General features: G+C 36.2%; 1 protein-coding gene and 1 pseudogene across 1 annotated transcript; both read right to left on the bottom strand.

Moving 5' to 3' along the window:
- The window catches only part of LOC113280706, a 6772-nt pseudogene extending 3685 nt beyond the window's left edge, over positions 1-3087 (bottom strand).
- A 3505-nt stretch (positions 3088-6592) lies between these two features.
- LOC113280705 lies at positions 6593-7166 on the bottom strand. Its single transcript, XM_026529295.1, has 2 exons — positions 6998-7166; positions 6593-6894 (listed from the first exon to the last, which is right to left on the bottom strand). Exons 1-2 carry the CDS (start codon positions 7164-7166, stop codon positions 6593-6595), a joined length of 471 nt encoding a protein of 156 aa, XP_026385080.1.
- Positions 7167-22101: the final 14935 nt, after the last annotated feature.

The following is a 22101-nucleotide window of genomic DNA, read 5'->3' as shown; positions in this document are numbered from 1 at the left end:
CCCCACCCCCCCATGAATTTAACATCTAACATATAAATGAAAACATAGAAAAGAAAATGTAAAATTACCAGGAGATAAATAACAGAAGATATGAGAAAAGTCCATTATCTACCAAGATGAGTATCAGCAATATATGCACCTATGATTGGTGTCATCCATACAGTACCAACCCAATTTGTCACATTATTTGTTGGGGTTTTGTTCCGTATACAAAATCATATGGCTGAAAACAGACTTTAGGTAGCAGTTTTGCAGCAGAAAAAAGTGATCTATTACTGTCAAAACCGTGGCTAAAGGGAAGTTTCGGGTTTGGAATATCTACAAGGTTTACTTGGATTAGGAAACTTGTATGATGGTTTGGTAGAGTGTTTTCAAAGTTTAGGGTTTCCTAATTAAGATTTAAGACCATTCTTAGAAGTTCTAGAAGACTTGGAGAGCAAGGATTTAACTACTATATAAGAAGGTTTATATGGTGAGTAGAATTCATTCTCTTGGTTAATTAATTCTCTTGAAGAATCCTCTCTTTATGAGATTGTTAAGGTCACAACCGTTGTGTCCTACAATGGTTGGTGATTGGAAAAAATCAATGTGAGAAGAGAGACTTGTAGTGAGAACGGGTATGGGAAAAATCTAGGATTTCTAGGGTTCATATGAGGAAGCTAGAATTCATGATGTTCTTCATGTTCTTATCTAAAGTCGAAGCAACCATGGCGGTGGAGGTTTAATGAAGAAGAAGAACAAAGAAAGAGGTAAACTCTTCGTAATATGTCTTGTGTTTCTAATATTTAGCGCTAGTGGGTTATATAACTAGTTGGTTATATGATGTGTGATGATGTAATAACTTGTTATGATAATGAAGATTTTCGGGGTGGTTTTGGCCGTGGATGTAGCCTACAAAAGGTGAACCACGTAATCTTTGTATCGTGTATGATTGTCTATTATCCTATTGATTATATATTCGTGCTAGTATTATCTGATCATGTTAATCTAAAGATGTAAGTGGAGGATTCGAGCTAGTTATGATTTATATGGAAACATGTCGGTTGGAGATGAACGTAACCTCGGTTTTCCCGACAAGTGGTGCGATGAGCGTGGATAAAGATGGCATTGGTTCGGTAATTTGAACAAGAGGTTTCAAAGAAGAGAAAGTCTTGGTTCTTAGCAGAATGATATAGACCATGAAGATGATGAGTAAATCAAGACCGAACAATTTAAGAATAGGACGACATCAAGAAAGATTCGAAACCTTCGCTTGATGTGACTATGATTCGTGTTGAAAGTGTTTTCTTTACGAGATAAGATCGTTTGTGGGTTCAACTGGCGTCTGCAAATATTGTCAGGAGAATGTTTTGAATAATGGTGGTGCTAAGTGACAATCGTTCATACACAACATATGAAGATTGTAGCATGTTTTGTTTACATGGAGGATGACTCAAGATTGTTGGTTCTTGGAGTTGGTGAAGTCCGTCTGGAATTGTTTGATGGCTCAGATCAAACAATGTCAAGTGTTAGACATGTGTCGAAGAAATATTCCACGAAGGTAGAATGATGAGTGATCATGGCGACGAAGTAATTTGATACAAGTGATGCGGAAACTTGTATAAATTATATAAAGAAGTTTTTTGTGGTGAGGCTAGAAGATCGACAAATAGCTATTCCGGTGGTGCAAGTGCAAAGGAGGAATTTGGCTTAGCTGGTGGTTCAAGCTCAAAGTACAAGACAATTTTGATTCGTGCTAGTGATGATGTCCGCAAGGATGGCCTTGTATAAGGTGGCAAACGTTCATGCCTTGCTGGAGTGAAGACGAAGGTTTTGTTCACGTCACAAAAGGTGGTGATTGTTGGGGTTTTGTTCCGTATACAAAACCATATGGCTGAAAACAAACTTTAGGTAACAATTTTGCAGAGAAAGAAGTAATCTATTGCTGTCAAAACCGTGGCTAAAGGGCAGTTTCGAGTTTGGAATGTCTACAAGGTTTACTTGGATTAGGAAACTTGTATAACAGTTTGGTAGAGTGTTTTCCAAGTTTAGGGTTTCCTAATTAAGGCTTAATACCATTCTTAGAAGTTCTAGAAGACTTGAGAGCAAGGATTTAACTACTATATAAGAGGGTTTATATGGTGAGTAGAGTTCATTCCCTTGGTTAATTAATTCTCTTGAAGAATCCTCTTTTTATGAGAGTGTTAGGGTCACAACTGTTGTGTCCTACAATGGTTGGTGATTGGGCAAAATCAATGTGAGAAGAGAGACTTGTAGTGAGAACGGGTATGGGAAAAATCTAGGATTTCTAGGGTTCATATGGGGAAGCTAGAATTCATGATGTTCTTCATGTTCTTATCTAAAGTCGAAGCAACCATGGCGGTGGAGGTTTATGGAAGAATAAGAACAAAGGAAGAGGTAAACTCTTCGTAATATGTTTTGTGTTTCTAACATTTAGCGCTAGTGGGTTATATAACTAGTTGATTATATGATGTGTGATGATGTAATAACTTGTTATGATAATAAGGATTCTCGGGGTGGTTTTGTCCGTGGATGTAGCCTACAAAAGGTAAACCATGTAATCTTTGTGTCGTGTGTGATTGTCTATTATCCTATTGACTATATATTCGTGCTAGTATTATCTGATCATGCTAATCTAAAGATGTAAGTGGAGATTCGAGCTAGTTATCTAAAGTAGGATGTTTCATGGAATTGACTTATATGGAAACATGCCGGTTCGAGATGAACGTAACCTCGGTTTCCCGACATTATTTGCGGAATCAACAGTGCCTTCTTGCAGCTTCCTCGTTAAATACACAACCAAATTCGACCATATCCCATGATACGCCATCCTTTCGAACATATCATACCCTTAAGAGAAACATAAACAACATTAGTAACTTGGGTACTAAATCAAGAAAAAATCCCGAAATAAACACATTTGTTGGTAGTATTTATACCTATGATAAACCAACAACCTTTTCATCCCCAACGCTTCGATCTAAGAGAAGGTCTTCCTTTATAATCTACAGTACCATCATTTGTATATTGTTCTTCTCTTTCATGTCTCAAATATCTTTCTGCTACTATACAATTAGTCCCTTCCATCTTCTAAGAAAGAAAGAGATTCTTATTGAGTAGCCTCTTATTTGGACCGACAAGCTATGTAAGAAATGAGTAGACTCTTATTTGGACAATGGATGTCTTGAGTAATATCAATCATTACCAAGCCTTAAACACAAGAGAAGTGTTTTTCTCCTCTCAATCATTTTCGTCTACAATTCAGACACGAGAGAAGAAAATCAACAGCTGCTGCTGTTACAACCAAGAGATCAGATCAAAAGAGATCGAGCACGTGACTCACTCTGTTTTTCCAAAGTTCTGCCTTGTGCTGTTGCGGAGATATGAGGAGTTCGTCCGTTTCATCAAATAGATCACTTCCATTATAAAGGAGCTAAGTGTCAATAACTTTTGCTTATTTGAATTTTTCTTATTTTTGATTATTGCACCCAACAATCTTAAGACATTAAAATTTGTAATAATCGAAAATGGTTGGTTGGTTTATGAATCATGGATGTTAATTGTGGAGTGAAAAACAAAAACGAATTTTTGGTCAGCTATATAGTTTTGAGTTTATATCTTAACCTAGAAGGAATTTCAATGAACTCTTTTGACACAACGTAGTAGACATCCTGATAGTTACCCACGTAAAATTTCAGAATTTTTGGAGTTGTAAAAGTATTTTTTTGATATTTTACAAAAAAGAGAAACATTCCTGAAAAATTCTGTGGGCAGAATTTTGTTGTTAACTAAAGTAGTTTTTATGGGGTAACCATGAGTTTTTTGATATGGTGGTTCAAACGAAGTTTGTGACATGAAATTGAAAAGGAACATGGCTACCAGGCGCATGTGGATGAACACAAGTCTTTCAAAGCTGACAAAGGCGAGAACATCAGACACAAATCTAATCGTAGTCTTCATAAGAAAGGTATGTTTCGTAAAACTGAATCCGGCATTACTTTAATTAAAGGTGATTATTATGTTTGTAAAATTCCTGGACATACGTCAGTAAAGTGTAGACAATATAAAACCTTAATAAGTAGAAAGTTAATGCTAATTTAGTTGAAACAAATTAGAACGAGTTCATTGACATGATGTCGGAAGTTATTTTAATAACCAATGTGAGAGACTGGTGGGTGGACTCTGAAGCCACTAAGTATGTTTGTTGAAACAGAGACTTGTTCACCTCTTATCAGAGGATAAGGGATGTCGAGAAACTCTATATGAGTAATTCATCTGCGACAGAGGTTGCATAAAAGGGAAAGGTCGAGCATAAGCTCATATCTGTAATATTCTCACACTGAATGAAGTTTTCATGTTCCGAGCATATGAAAAAATCTTGTATCTTGTTCTCTTGAAGATGGTAAAAGATTTAAGATCTTAATTAAATGTGGAAAACTTGTTATAACTAAGGGCATTGATTTTTTAGGCAACAGTTATAAGACTTAGGGTCTATATAAGTTTAAAGGAAAATATGATGAAGTGAACATAGTTGATTCTTGTGCTTTCTTTTGTGTTTCTTTGAATTTTTTGCATGGTAGATTTGGAACCGTAAAATTATAAGTCAATGCATAAACTGCCTAGCATATGCTACGTACCCAAATTTAGTTTGGATCTTGAACACAAAAGTGAAATGAATATGCTATAAAATCTTTTAGCACAAATGTTCAGAGTAATTCTAAGCCCTTAGAATTAATTCAGTTAGGCCTAGTTGACATGAGTTCAACCCAAAACCACTATGGTAAAAGATGGTTTATAACTTTCGTGGATGATTGTACGAGGTACTATTTTGTATACTTTCTTAGGGATAAGGATGATGCCTTAGAAGCCTTAAGATGTATAAACTTTAAGTTCAAAACCAATTAGAATCCTTGAACATAACAACCTTGGAGATATCACTCGTGGTTGTTATCACGAATTACATCAAATGCTAGCAGTTCAAGACATAGTTCACTGTCTCTAGCAAGTAATTCCGGTAATATCTCACTAAGCAAAGGTTCAATACCTCATAGACACCTCTGCCTAAAATGGTATTTCCTGCGCTTTTTATGTGATCTTCGTTTTGATGGTTTTGGTATTACTGGAACTTAGGACCTAAAGGTTACTAAGGGTTCACTATTTCATGCTTTTTCACTTTGGTGAAAGATACCTATAGTCTCACCATGTGAGAACTAAAGATGAAAGCTCTCAAGACTATTATGATTTGTGCAATCCATAGTATGACCCTGGGGTCAACACACTTTTGTGTGAGGGAGAGGACGTAGAAATGACTAGTATGATTTCAACACTTGCACGACCAGTCTGTTTGGATCGTGAGGTTGGAATGTTGATTTACCAAAATCTATCTGTGTTTTCATGTTTTATTGAGTTTTCATTCATGTGGGGGATTCTTGGAAAACGATTAATAAAAAATAATTTTTTAAAATTTTAATAAAAATTATAATTTATTATTTTCTTTTGTGAATGAAACTTGTTAGTCCCACATTGTGGAGTTTCCAATTTTTAGTAGTTTTAAGAAACTATATAAACCTTTTAGTCCCACATCGGGGAGTTTTTCTTTTTAAGTTGCATTTGTCAATTATATAAACAAATTCACTACTTTTGTAAAATCTATGGGAAAGGGGTTGCTCTATATTTAGAGGGACCCCTAAGGAAAAAAATATTTTTATATTGTTTTCTCAAGTGTTCGAGATTTTCCTTTATGGTTTTTTCGGAGTTGTCAAGCTCAAGTTGAGCATCTACTACATATGCTAGTAGTAGGTGTAATAGGGTGTTTTATCCTGGAGATATCCGTCCTGTGGTGGCTATAACATCACTCTTGAGTGTATCCGGGCGCTAATGTCTTAAGGACAACGTGTTGAACACGTGACTCACTCTATTTTTCCAAAGTTTTACCTTGTTGCTGTTGCGGAGATATGAGGAACTCGTCCGTTTCATCAAATAGATGACTTCCATTATAAAGGAGCTAAGTGTCAATAACTTTTACTTGATTATTGCACCCAACATATATTTATTAATCAGCATTGTACAACCAGTTGAATGGCCAAATATGACCAAAACATATGTCGATGTGGTGCCGGTGAAGGCTTGATATACAAGTAACACATGACTTAATACTAAAACAGAGCAGCCAAAAAGAATATTTTAGGAAGCACATCAGACCCTAAATTTGAGTTGTCGAACAGTAAATTGCTTAAAAAGAGTTACGGATGCCAGCCCAACTGAAAAGGAAGTGTAGCAGAACTACTGCAATGCCAGTTGATGCAGTGGCTTTATTAACATTTACTAGTTTCCTATGAATTAATAGGTAAAATAAAACAAATCTACAGGTAATTAATATATATCCTAAATAACAAAATACATAACCATGTATACAAAATACACAATAAATGCACATGTCCTAAGAATGATTTTCTCATTATTCAGGTCAAATTAAGTTATACAAAACATATCAATGATCATGCGATTTTATGCAGATCGAAGTTATTATATCAAAAGCCTATCTAAGGTTGTGAGGACCTAATCGCCATAAACAAATGGGTAGAACTAATCTTCAAAACAAGTCCGAATTTCCCTGGCTCTGTAGGTCGTCTACCAGAAGCATTCCCACAATATCATAAGTAACACCACATATATCCTCAAAAGAGTTTTTCCTTCGTGCCAATTCATCAGGATAAGCTAGTGCAGGAGTGGCAGTGCTAAATGAACGTTCGCAACTTTCAGCACATGAAGCAGCAGCATTGACTTCACTTTGTGTATTTCCAAGGCTATCATCAGAATACATATCTCTGATTGATGTCTCAAGTTTAACCTTTGCGTTGACATATAACGTACTGCATTCTGTGACAATTCTAACTGCATTTGGGTTAGTATAAGTTTTAACAAGCTCGTCGAGTATCTATCTCGATGTGTCCACTGCATTGCCTATCGCAGCATTAAGCATAACAGTAGCCCCGACCTGCTGTATCGGTTTCTTCCCTGGATGGATCGGCGTTTAATATCTGTGTACAGAGATCGACTGATGCCGTAAATTTGCAAGTAGATGTGATCATCGATTCAGCATCTCTTAATTGAACGATGAAAACGAGGGAAAAAATAGAGATTAGGTAGATAACTGATAAAGCCATTTTTTTTCTTGAAAATGAATTATATCTTGATCTAGCTATAGAGAAGAATTGCATGTCATGATGTCATTTTTAATTATTGTCATTTTAGTAAGTTGGTACAATTGAAGAATATTCATCGGTTGCAGAGAACAATATTAAATTTTGGAACTTCTCCGGATACCAAAAAAATTTGAATAAGTGTCCTATTTAGTCATTCACTAGAGTCTAGAGGGATTCTTTTGGAATTTGAAGCCTAGTTAGCAATTCGGGATTCGGCAAACGTACGGAACGGCAAACGTACGAGTATTATACGGTTTTGTAAAATCCAGATTCGGTCGAAAATTCGGTCAACGGGACGTGATTCGTCATTAATTCGAAACGGCATACGTACGTGTATAATTCGATTTATAAATGTGAGTTCGGCTCTGAAAATTCGGTATCTATATATAACAAATAATTTGTATTTATAAGGTCATAGACCAATTTTTATGCATATGTGTGAGTTATTTAAGGAAAAAATAAACTCAATATGATGATATTAATAATATATACAACATTAGTTATCCAAAAGGACGTCGTATGGTGGTTTAGATGCTTGGTTAGTGAGTTTGAGATCTCTCTCACCTTCACCTTCAAATCTCTTCAGTCGTTTTTGTTTCATAAAAATTACAACACGTCTAATATTCGGTCGTGTATGTTCAGGAGGCAGTAAAGCCCAAAAAGTGGAGTCTTTGAAAAGTAAAAGCTAAAGAATTTATGGCGAATTAAGCGGACATATCATTCGGGATACGTAAAATTCGTGAACGATTCGCGAATAATCCGGAAATACCACATAATACGCGACTTGGGTTCGGAGTTGCAAACGTACGCGAATAAAACGGTAAAATTCGTGATACGGAAAAATTCGTGAATCATTCGCGAACTTACTAACTAGGATTTGAAGGGCTAGTTTAGTGGCTTCAAATCTGTTAAGAGGCGGTCTCTCTGTCCGTGACATATATCCCAACAAGAAAAATTAAAAAAATGAATAAATATAAGGAATCTATTCGTAAGGAAAGGAGGATTTTACCAGAACTCGATCAAATTTGCAAAAAAAAAAGAACATATAGGAATTGTAAAATTTCTGATCTAATAAGTAAAGGCGGGCTCAAGTATGAGCATGTCAAAACAGTTGTCCCGATTTACGGATAATCTTTCAAAGACGTTTACAAATTTTTTTTTTAAAAAAATTGTTGTTTGATTTCGTATAAAATACTACCTCGTATAAAGTGATTCACCAAAAAGCTATTGGTGTGAAATACACCGTCAAAATGGTGGGCATGTATACGAGTCACGATGGAGAAAGGCAGTTCAAAAATCATTTGTAGCACCCACTTCTATGTTTTAGGCCCCTAGCTTTTATACACATTGCTAAATGGAGGGACAATGTCCAAAAAGGAAGGCCCAAGGTCTAGATTGACCATTCAGTCACCTTAATGGTCAAAGTCAAACCGGCTCCCCCTTAAAAATTTCTCGTGCCTAATAATATAATTTTCTTTCCGTGTCTGTCTCTACAAATCCCTCCTAAATTCAGTTTCCAAATCCCTCTATTACTCGTTCTCACCATTCAGCTCAGCTGTGTATAAATATTAATTTTTGCACTCAGTTTTTACCATTATCTTTAAAATCGATTATCTCTTCCTCTCGCTATAGCAGTTAACAACAATGGCGGGCTTTCATCGGGGTGATTTAGTCGAAGTAAGCAGTGTTGGGATCTTGCAACAATGAACATCACGTTAGATTTATCAAAAATAATATGTAAAGAACTAATCCAAAACAACTCTACCAAAACACCTTGAATACTTGCAGAATCACAGGTTCAACAAGTTTCCCTTAACAGATTAGTTCACGGGTATACTCGAGTTGAGTAATGCTAAACCCTTCACAGCGAAGATGTGTCCAGGATAAGACTGTCCGATATAACTTGAGTTAGCACAACGCAAGTTACCCACTCTTGAACTCAGCAACGAGGATGGAGGTAAAATGTCGCACAAACAAAGAAAGAAGATAAAAAGAATTGCTTCTTGTATGCTTTGAAAACAGATTTTCGAGTTGTATTTATAGGATGAAAATACTTGCAAATAAAGTTAGGTTTTGGTTTTCTTCAAAAACAAGTAAAACACGTAAAAGGAATTTACCCATAAATAAAAATCTTAAGAATTAATTTTGGAATTAATTTCCTAAAGAAAACTCGCCAAAAAAATAAATCAGTGTAGAAAAGGGACTTGGTGCATGGCATACGCGCATATCGCATGGGTCAAAACATGTATTGTTGCCCACTCGTTCCACTCACGTTTTACAATACATACATTAGAGTATGATTATATAGTGAAGATCCTCTTTAGTTTTCCACAATGTGGGACTAAAAGTTCCATTTCATTCACCCAAAAATGATTAAGTATCCTTAGAACCTTAGGTCATTAGATCAAACCACACCAAGACCATAAAACCTTTTATTAAAACTCATTTTCTCCAACAAGCAGTAAAGAAGAAGGATTTTTGGGTTCGTATTTCGAAGCAAGCATAATCAAACAAACGGAAAAAGATGATTTCTTAGTTGAATACACGAAGTTACAGTTAGAACTACCTAGGGTTTAGGTTAACTTAGAAGAGAACACAACAGACTAAAAGAAAGAGATAATAAACTTGAACAGAAGACAATTTTATTGATTGTAATTTGTACAATTGAACCGTAAAGACATACATCATATTTATATACAAACTTTACTTGAATTGTAGGGTAAAGTGTTTCATAACATACGATTTCCTGACATACAAGTATTTCCATAGAGAACAGACTCTTAAAAGAGAAATTATCGTGTATAACATTAGGTCATGTTATACACGTATCTGATGTTGTGCTAACACCCTCCCGCAAGCATAACGGGTTATCCTGAACCGTTAGCTTGAACCTTAAAGAGAAAAACAATCCTTTGACAGTGGTTTTGTAAATATATCCGCAATTTGATCATTAGATGATATAAATCTGACATCAAGAAGTTTAGAAGCAACCTGATCACGAACAAAATGATAGTCAATCTCAATATGCTTTGTCCTTCCATGAAATATAGGATTGACAGTGATATGAGTATCATCAAGATTGTCACACCATAGAACAAAAGGATATTGAGTAGATACACGAAGTTCTGAAAGAAGTCAATGTATCCAAATAATTTCAGCAGTTGCAATTGCAAGTCCCCTATATTCTGCTTCAGTACTAGAATGAGACACTGTTTTCTGCTTACGAGCACTCCAAGAGATAATATTACCACACAGATAAACACAATAACCACTAGTTGAACGACGATCATCAAGAGAACCAGCCCAATCAGAGTCGGTATATGCACTGAATGATAACTTGAGAGAAGAAGAAGGCCGAAGAAGTATACCAACAGTAGGAGTACTTTTAAGATATCGAAGTATACGCTTAACCAGTCCCCGGTGAAAAACGGTGGGTGCATGCATAAATTGACATGCCTTATTAACAACATAAGACAAATTAGGACGAGTAATTGTTAAATATTGTAACTCCCCAACAATACTACGATACTCAGTAGCATCAGTTAACAGAGTACTACGATCCGAAGTGATGTCACCAGAAGTACTAAGTGGCGTTTGAATAGGTTTAACACTATCCATTTTCGCTCGAATAAGAAGATCATGAGCATACCTTTGTTGAGAAAGAAACAATCCTGAGGAAGTACGAATCGCTTTAATTCCAAAAAAATAAGACAAGGAGCCAAGATTTTTAATAACAAATTCTTGTTGCAGACGATCAAGAATAGATCGAATACCAGCAGAGTTGGAACCTGTGACAATAATATCATCAACATACACCAACAGATAAATAGTACCACATGAACCATTGTAGATAAATAGAGAAGAGTCACATTTTGAAGTGACAAACCCAATTTGTAATAAAAAAGTAATGAGCCCGTGGTACCATGCACGAGGAGCTTGTTTGAGGCCATAGAGAGAACGATGCAACTTGCAAACGTGTGTAGGGAATCGAGAATCAACATAACCTGGAGGTTGTTTCATGTATACCTCTTCTTGAAGTTAGCCATGTAAGAAAGCATTTTGCACGTCTAGTTGATGAATAGACCAATTGGAAGATAGAGCCAATGTGAGAATAATACGAATAGTGCATGGTTTAACAACCAGACTAAACGTTTCAGAAAAATCAATTCCCTCTTGTTGATTGTATTCTTTAGCAACTAAGCTAGACTTGCGACGTTCAATTTCACCATTAGGTTTCTGTTTGATACGAAATACCCATTTACATCCAATAACATTCATAGAAGGGTGATATGTTACTAGTGTCCAAGTGCCATTTCAGATTAATGCATTGATTTCATCATCCGATGAAATACGCCAATCTGGATCTTTATGAGCCTCTGAAATACAAGTTAGTTCACGAAGAGAATCACATACCAGAGCATATTTAGAATTGGGTTTAAAAATTTCGTCCTTGGCCCTAGTCACCATTGGATGTGATCCAATATTAGATGTTGTAGATGAAATATGTTCAACAGAGGTGGAACTGGGAGTCAATCCCATTACGTCATATGGAACACCGGTTTCTGACGTAAAATTTGTGTTGGAACTTGAAGCTGATGTTGAGCTAGGAGCTGCTGACGAACTGGATGATGTTGTCGGACTGAAAACAGGTGCTGGCAGAAGCAAAGGAGACGCTGATGGACGTTCTGAAGGACTTGAAACCGATGCTGGAAAACCGGAATTGGTAGCTGGAGTACTGTAATGTACTGGCATAGAAGTAGGTGTTGGCAAACGTATATTTGAAGCACGTGCATGTGAGAATGCATCAGCTGATGCCGACATGAGTGACAGCTGCATAGTGATATGCTGTGGAGAAGTATGAAAACCAACTGGGACTGTACCAAATGGTAATATGGGTGCAGGATTGGAACAAGTAACTGAAGCTGGCGGTAATGAAGCCGATGGAGTTGAAAGATTATTTACCTGTGAAGTAACCGATGTCGACGAAGGTGTAGGGGCAAAGGGAAAAGTAGTCTTATCAAACACAACATGACGACTTACGTAAATACGACCCGTAGGAAAATGAAGACACTTATAGCCCTTTTGAGATGGACTATAACCAATAAGCAAAGATGGAGAGGAAAGATGCTCCATTTTGTGATACCTATACGGACGTAGGTGAGGATAGCATAAACAACCAAATACACGAAGAAAGGTGTAATCCGGTGGAATACCAAAAAGAGCTTCATATGGAGACAAATTATTAATAGAAATGGAAGGAACACGATTTATTAGATAACAAGCAGTGTAAAAAGAATCATACCAATACGAGGATGGTACAGAAGCCATGTTTAAAATTGTAAGTCCAGTTTCACGAATATGACGATGACGACGTTCCACTAAACCATTTTTTTCAGAAGTGTGTGGACATGAAAACCGATGAAAAATACCAAGTTGTTGAAGATGCGGAGTAAGTTTACGATACTCAAGTGCATTATCAGATTGAAATATTTTGATCTTTCGATTGAAAATATTTTCAACGTGCTTTTAAAACACAAAGAATATAGAAAAGACATCAGACTTAGAAGCATATTGAGCTTCAAGAGAGTCCCAGATTTCTTTGGAAGTTGTAAGACGATGAACATGACGAAAAACAGCAGGTGTAAGAGATGAGAATAACCAGCTTACCAGGATTTTATCCTGTTTTGTCCATGAAGGAAACGCTGGGGTAGGAGCTGCATCGGCAACAGGAGATGCTGGGCAGGGTTTTGTACCAGTAATATGACCATCGAGATCGTAACCTTGGAGATACGGCAAAAACTGAGCTCGCCACAAAGAGTAGTTGGTTTCATCCATCTTAACAGTGATGATGTGATGTGGTTGAGAGACTTGAACATAGGCCATAGTTAAAGTTTGTGAGGGTATAAAAGATGAGATAACTACAGAGATTGTAGAAGATTCGATAAACATGGTTTTGGGAATCTAAAACCTAGCTGATACCAAGTTAGAATTACCTAGGGTTTAGGTTAACTTAGAAGAGAACACAAAAGACTAAAATAAAGAGATAATAAACTTGAACAAAAGACAATTTTATTGATTGTAACTTGTATTATTGAACCGTAAAGACATACATCATATTCATATACAAACTTTACTTGAACTGTAGGCTAAAGTGTTTCCTAACATATGATTTCCTGACATATTTTTCCATAGAGAACAGACACTTAAAAGAAAAATTATCGTGTATAACATTAGGTCATGTTATACATGTATCTGATGTTGTGCTAACAGTTACACGAAGAAGATGATGAGAAGTGTTTGCTGAAACAAGTTGTTCCTCGCAGTGAAATTAGACACATGCCTCCTAATTTTAAAGCATCGTGTTTCAATATCAGTGATCCAGTTGATGTTTTATGCAAGGATGGATGGTGGTATGAGATAGTTACGGATAGAGATCCTATTCGAAGTAAGCGTACTGGGGAAGATAGTTCTATATATTCTGTATACTTTCCTTTGTCAGGAGAAGAAATCGAATACCGCAAGTGGGAATTGAGAGCTCATCTTGAACGGATTAATGGTAATTGGATTGCTTCACGAGTTCACAGAAATAGTTATGGATATGGATCAGGAGGATTTTTCGAGAAAAGTTCTTCCGGTGGTGTTTTAGTTTGAAGCTCTTGTTAATTAGAAGAAGCTTTTTATAGTTGTAGATTTTTTACGGTACTACAATGTTTATTTGTAATTCATGTTGAATAAAAATTTGTTCAAGAATTTATTTATTAATCAGCAAAAACTCAACTGTAGTTGTTGATAGTTTGAGCGTAATTTATTCAAGAAACCTTTAATCCCGAAGCATGCTACGGGTGCATTGATATGGTGTTATCTTAATTTTTGGCTCAAACCCCGAGTATCATCTCAAAACTTTCCTCAAGAAAAGGCCGTGGGAATTTCAACCTTGTCAGGGAAACCTCATCCTGCCTCATGCCGTTGGAAATTTCAAACCGAACTTTCCAAGCATGCTTTGACTTCTCCTGTACTCCTGAATGACTTATATTCAGCTCTCGTAACTTCCGTTCGTGATTTTGTTGTATGCTTTCAGAAAAACATTCATAACAAAAGATTTGAAGGACAGTTTTCTTGTACAAGTTTCCCCAATTGCATTTACTTTATCTCTTCTTTCAATAGCTAATAAGTTGCTAGTAGATATTAATGCTGCAATATACTCCTTCCGTACCTATTATATAGGCGGAATATGACATTTTCTTTAACCATTAAATAGGCGGAGTGACAATTTCAAGATGATTTTTATTCATTTTACCCCTATTTATGTTGCTTGGTTATCCTCACATTTAAGTTTATGTTTCTAACATAGGGAATATAATAAGGGGTAAAACAGGAAAATCTATGGATATTTATAAAATCAAAAAAAAATTCTTAATCTAAGATATTTGGTCCCTCCTCCTATATATGTGGTACGGAGGGAGTACATTTGCATGCTTATTTCTTTTTTTCTAGTAAGAATCTGAATGCACTTTTAATATGTCGGGATTAACTTCTAGGAGTAATTATAATAGGGGTTTTGTTATCTTGTGCATTCATGCACAAGATAAGAGTCAATCATTGACATGGAAAGTGTAAAAAACTAGTATAAAATATAAGAGAGAGAATGATTCTTTGCATTTGGGAATGCAAAGACTCGTGGATTTTTGAACTTCTCTCTCTACAAATGCATTTTCCAATGCAAAAATCATTGTCTCCCTTATATTTTTTAGTTTTTTACACTTTTCCATGTCAATGATTGGCTCTTATCTTATGCGTGGATGCACAAGATAACAAAACCCTTATAATAGTGATACCTTAGTAGTGCCTACGAAGAATTTCTTGGAGTTGTTGTTATTTATCTTTTGAATTATTGTTCTTTCTACAATGTAATCAGTTTAATAAAAAACTAAATCTCCACAACTTTGTGTGTAATTCATTCTTTAGAAAGAGAATTAAGTGAGTCCGATGGATCAGCGTTCAACGTTGATGTACAGATATCATGCAACCGAGTCCATTGGCAAGTAGATTGGATCAATCCGGCATCCCCTAATACAGGAATTAACGATTCTTGAACGATCAAAATGAGGGAGAGAATAGAGACTAGGTAAACAATTAATGAAGCCATTTTTCTTGAAACAGAATTATAAATTGATCTATAGGGACCAACAAGAATTGCATATATATATGTAGTGGAATGGGAAAGTTAATGTTAGAAAAATAAATAAATTATATGGGTATCAAATAAAGTATTCTATTTCAATACACATTTAACGTTTAAGGTACAAGGATATCTCATAATTATCGTTTTTAAGTGCACAAGAATCTTCATATTTCGTAACCTTATTATCTTCATTTATTAGTATAAATAAATCGGAAACGCTCATAACTTTCAAAATACAAGAAATTGCTGATAAGACAACACCAAACATAACATAAATTACATAGTGAAATCTTCGTCTACAACTAATAAATTGTTAATCTTGCAACTCTGTGTTCATCAACTCTTCAGACATTTCTTTTTGGATAAAATCCAAAACTTGTTTCTTGAAGACAGATTTAAACCCGAAATTCACAAACAGCGGTTCACAACTATAACTGATTGATGATGATGATGATTCATTAATCTTAGGTTTTTGTCTTGACGAATACAAGAAGGATGTCAATTTTTCATAGTTGTTCCGCAACAGCTCTTCGTGATCATATTTATCTGCAAGAATGCGAATTTCTTCTTCAAGCTCTTTATCTACCCTGATCTTCGTGGATTTTTCTGAGACCCTTTTTCCCAATTCAATGATCGATATTTCCATTCATATGTACTGTAAGGATCACCAGAAGGATATTTTGTGTACAGTTGCTGTTGCTGTTTCTGCGGTAGTTGTTGTTTTTGAAGCTGCTTCTGTAATTCTTGTTGCAGAAAGTTATCTTCTTGAAGTTTCTTTAGTTGCAATTGCAGAAAGTAATCTTCTTGAAATTGCTTTTTTTGAGTATGTAATTCTTGTTGCTGTCGCTGCAAATTATAGTCTAGGAATTGTTGTTGCAGGAAGTGGTTTTCCAGTTCTTGTAAGTTTTGCTGTACATTATTATTGTATTGGTTTGTTGATGATGATGATCGTTTTACAGATTCGTCTATGCATGAGATGCACAAACAAGTACCTCCATGTTGGCTTCTGCTACTGCGATTAGTTGTTGTGATATTCCTGTAATTCATGGCTGCCATTAAAGAAATTCTGAGACTTTCGAAAACAAAGAAATAGATAAGAGGAATGTGAATAAGGGAATGTAAGGGTGGAGTATTTATAGGAATTTCCAAATTTTGGAGTGCTGAAGGGTTTTATCCGGATGGATTCGAAGGAAGTCCGAATCAGGGCCGGCCCCGACATTAAGCTCAAACCTCATTGCCGAAAGGCAAGCCCAGATCTAGTTCCTCATTACAAAAGATAAGATCATCCCTATCTTCAAGCGTTGGCTCGAAGAGACAAATTCCTCGGCCAAGATCAACTCTCACGTGAGAGACTCAACAGTTGGCATTCATAACCATGATTTTAACATGCGTCCCTGAAGCCGTGATTCAAAGCGATCCCCGCGATATAATATTAGTCAAGAAGGAGTCTCATGAAAAAGACAAGATCATTACAAAAGACAAGATCATCCCTACCTTCAAGCGTTGGCTCGAAGAGACAAATTCCCCAGCCAAGATCAACTCTCACGTGAGAGACTCAACAGTTGGCATTTTTTCTTTTTTTTGACTTAAAAGGTTAAAAATTTATTAAAAAGAAAAAAAGAGATACAAGAAAGGAATGCACCAAACAGTGCATCAACAAGAGCAACAAGAGAGGTTACAAAAAACCAAGATCAAAGCTAAAGAAAGCAAAACTAAGTAAGCAAAGCCTACGCCATCGGCGGCCATGAAAATATTCACAAACACATTAGTAGACCACCCTAGTACTTCTTCTTGACAGGGGTTCTTTTTTACGCCCCAAATTCGCATTGCTCGTAACTCCATTCCAAGCAAGCTTTGCAATTTCCTTTTCAGATTTTGTAGATCTGTGCCTATCTACAATACCTTCAAAAATGTTCTCCACTGCATTTTCTTTTCCTCCTTGAGAAACCCCGAGAAGGTTACTGAAATTCTTAAGCTTTTTTTATATGTTGTTCTCTATTCATTGGCTTAAAATGAGAAACATCCTTTAACAGCTTCAATTTCTCCACCCCCGTCTCCTCCACATCTGTTTCATATTCCGATTCCTTACTAGAATGATCACAATCCTCCACATTCACTTGATTATCCTTGTTTATTTCATCTTCTTGTATTGGTTTTTCCGAGACACCATCCGAAGTGGTTAGATCAATACCAATTCCCACTCTAGAATCTTCATTCAAATTATCTGGTAACTCATCATTGGAGTCATCGAACCCACTTTCCGGTTCTGATTCCAAAAGGGTAAAAGGATTCAGATAGGCGTTATGCCCATTCTTTTTCCTTCCAGAATTCTTAGTTCTTTTATAATATGACCAATCGTTGTTTGACTTGGGAGAAAGCATTTCTGGTACCCCACCAACACCCATGCCATTACCATTAAAAACCTTTACTACTCCCACGGGTTGTGAAATCGAGTCTTGTTCCACCACCACCCTCACGTTTTCATTAGTGGTCTCAATTCTGGACTGAGGACCTACCCCAGTTATCTCATCCCTCTGCTGCGGAACTGTCGCTTCCTTATCTTCTGTAACTGTCAATGAATCTACAATAGAATGTTCTTTGATATGCTCTCTATTCTCTGTACCCGTGTTTCGAGTTTCCCCTTCTTTTGAACGAGGTTTAATCCTTTCCCCCAAGTTAGGCCTCTTCTTAGAAGTCCAATGAGCTTTGCCAATACTAGCTTTCTTCAAATAGCATTTGTTGTTGGAGTGTCCAAAAGAATGACACACCATACACTTTTGTGGTTTCCACTGATACTCCACGGGGAGATTCATCACAAATTTTCCATGAATCCATAAGGAATAAATCTAGGAAATTGACATTCAAAACTTACTTCAACAAGAACCCTTGCATATGAAAGTCTAGTTTCTGTTGATAGTACAATCATCCATCATCAATGGTTTCCCCACAAAACTAGCAGTAGGGCCAAGTCCTAAGTTGTTCCAGAGATGCAGAGGGACATTGTAAATCAACACCCACACCGGAATGGATTTTATCTCTGCAATTGAGTTCTCAATCAAGGGACTCCAGGGTCTAACCACAAACAAGCTACCGTAAATGTAAAAAGCCCCGTGGTCTAATGCTATGTTTCTATTCTCAGAATTCAAAAACTTGAAAACAAAAGAATTACTGTTGTGTAGAGTAATGGATACCTCAGATTTTGTCTTCCACACTTTCGTTGTTTCCTCTTTCACCATTGAGTAAGAAAGCTTGTGGCCTACAGTATACCCAATTGCTAGTTCTTCACATTATTTAATCTTCTGATGAAGGATCTCTGAAGAGATATAAACTGCTTCTTCACCCTCCATCATGACCGGAGATTGAAAGATCAATGGATTTTCATCAGTACTCTTCTTATTTGGGAACAGACAAGACTAATCATTTGCTTGATTTCCCCTAAAATTGTTCTATAGAACAGATTTAGGGTTATCTTCGTTACCACCATTTGTGTTCAATAAAGGAAAATTAACTAAGCCCAAGCTTAAACCAGAATCAGATAAGGAAGATTGATGTTTCTTTGCTTCCGAATCACTCGAAATCAGAACAGATCTCTCCTCCATGGGGATAGATTTTTTTTTGAAAACCTATAGAAATCGTCTGAGAAAACGCTGCCACCTCAACAGTTGGCGTTCATAGCCATGATTTTAACATGCGTCCCTGCAAGACATATGCTAGTCGTAAAGCCGTGATTCAAAGCGATCCCCACAATATAATATTAGTCAAGAAGGAGTCTCATGAAACGTCCCTGGTTGACTCATGAGCATGAGCATCCATGATTTTAGGATACGTCCCGCGATACATGCAGGTTGTGAAGCCATGATTTCAACCAGATCCTTGTGAGATACTAGTGGGCCCAAAAGCTCTAAAGCCTCATGAAACTCTATGGTTGACTCACAAGCATGAGCGAAGACATCCTGTGTTCTCGTAAGAATTACCCGCCCCTATATACGAGATTGGAGGCTGACCTTAGAATATCCCAACGAGATGCAAATCTAGGCTACGACTCCCGTCTTACTTGGGACACATTAGCGATATCCAACACTTTTTTTTTTGCTTGATAATACTCAAAATTTTATTAAAACTAAAATTTGTTACAAAAATTACACCAAAACTCTCAAAAAGAAAGGCTAAACATTTTTAGACAAAAGTTTATGCAAGAAAGAAAGAAATAAGACTAGCTAAATCTGTAGTATGGCACATCAGGAAGTTCCAGACTTATAAAGTTTGGACAATGACTATAATTTCTTCTTTCATCTTTGGCCAGAGTTGAACCATTTTTTTAGCCAATAAGTCAGCTGAAGTGTTAATCTCTATGAAACTATGTATAAAATACCATGCATGCAGAGTTGCTTTTATCTTGTTCCCTTGTTGAAACCCACCATGGAATTTTGCCAAATTGAAATGAAGTAATTACTGCATGAGAATCTAACCTGAAACATACTTTAAGAATTTGTTTACTCAATGCCCATTCTCCTGCACATATGATTGCAAATATTTCTGCCATAAAATTTGTACCAGTTCCTAAGCCTCCTGCTACTGCAAATTCAAAGACGCCATTCCACTTTCTACATATAAAACCATAACCAACTGCATCTGGGTTTCCCTTTGAGGCACCATCACAACAAATGACGAAAAAAGTGGGATCTGGTAGATAGAAGAAAACTTCAATTATTTTGCCTTCATTCTTCTGTACTTCAATTCAATTTTTTTTAAAGTTTGCAGATCATCTGCAGAATTCTACATTGTACCTGACATTCTAATAACATTGTCCTTTGTAAAATTTATGATACTTTTCTTTAGAGTCTCTCTATTATAAATCATCCCATCATAAAACATTATGTTCCTGAGAAACCAGATTTCTTTCATTGTTACCGGTGCTGCAACTTTCCAAATGTCTCTCACTACAGGAATTTTATGTTTTGCAAAGGATGGAATAGCTTCAAAATATTTTGGATTAATGAAACCGAAAATACCACCAAGCCAATTCCATATAATTTCACTAAAATCACAAAACCACGGAATATGCTCCAAAATTTCTTCTGAGTGCTTGCAAAAAGAACATCTAGAAACTAATTGAAATTTTCTTTATTTCATCTTATCATCTGCAGGGACTATTCCTCTCACTAGTTTACAAACCTTACTTGATACATTATGATGAATAGATTTGTTCCATAGAGTTTTTGTCCATTGAAGCTTTGGGAATTTCTTTCTAATGCATTCATAAGCAGAAGTTACTGAACACTCACATGTGTTTGTGCCAGTCCAAATCCTTCTATCTCCATTATCATCCAGAACAGGTAATTCAGAAGGCTCAAAAAAGTCAAGTAAGTAATCTGGAATTGACCAAACTGCGTTTCTTATTAATTCAACTACTTTTATATCTGGATTTCGCAGCATTATAGCATTTTCTGGATAAAGCATCTTCAGGGGAACTTCCTTAATCCAAATGTCAAAACATATACAGATATGTTAACTCCATCTCCAACCAACCATCCAGATTGATCAAATACCTCAGAAGCAACCCATTTAATACCAGGCCAAATTGAAGACTTCTTATAATATTCAATCGATTGAATATTATAATATAAGAAGTTTTCAATTTGGACCATTCATTTTGCTTGAAAGAACTTTGACCATTCATTTGTACCATTTTTATTTTCCAACACAGCTTCATTAACATGGATTTGTTATATTTTTTGGTTGTCTTATACCCAATCCACCTTTCGATATTGGAGAACATGTTTTTTCCCATTTAAGCGTGATTGTCTTCCTAGTAGATGGGTCACCTGACCATAAAAAATTCAGAATGATCTTTTCACTCTCCTTAAGTACTTTTTTTGGCCACTTATAAACAGACATATTGAAAATAGGGATACTGCATAAAACAAACTTTACCAAGACCAACCTTTCCTGGAATGATAAAAGCTTTCCCTTCCATCTAGCTAAATTGTCTTGTAGCATTTCCACACACCCCACACATGCTGAGATTTAATATGGCCTGGAGTCAGAATAACTCCAAGATATTTATCTGAAAAATTTGATAAACTCATATTACACTCTTCTGCAATCTGGTGTTTTCTTGCATTGCTTGTGCCTCCAACAAAACACATGCTTTTTGTTAAGCTAACCATTTGTCCTGATGAAACTTGATAATCTTCTAGTGTTACCAAAAGTTTCCTTACATTCCTTCTATCTCAATTGCAGAATAAAAATATGTCATCTGCAAAGAAAATATGAGTTGGTTGTACTCCATTCCTATTTACCATTGGTTTGAGCTTCCCATGAGACACCATTGAACTCAATTTCCTGCTCAGTACATCTTCAGCAATAAGAAAGAGTAATGGAGAGAGTGGATCTCCTTGTCTCAATCCTCTACTTACTTTAAAGTATCCAACTGGACCACCATTCACCAGCACTGACAACATAGATGATTTAAAGAGAATATGTATCTGTTGATGGTGGTTTTTAGCTTAGGGTCAAAATCGTAAAACTGTACATCTGACATGACGTCACTATGACCATTAGCACATTTATTGAATCAATCAGCATGCCTACGTAAGAATTACCGGAGTACCCTTTTTTTTACATGGGTCATGTTCCGCGGCAGAACCCTTAACACTGACTGACATCATCTATGTCAAACCCTAATTCTCATACTATCGCGCCAAGGCATGC

Source organism: Papaver somniferum, chromosome 5, assembly GCF_003573695.1.
Source record: "Papaver somniferum cultivar HN1 chromosome 5, ASM357369v1, whole genome shotgun sequence".
NCBI classification, from domain to species: domain Eukaryota; kingdom Viridiplantae; phylum Streptophyta; class Magnoliopsida; order Ranunculales; family Papaveraceae; genus Papaver; species Papaver somniferum.
Note: the sequence above shows the minus strand (reverse complement) of the source record. Positions and strands in the feature narration are given on the sequence as shown.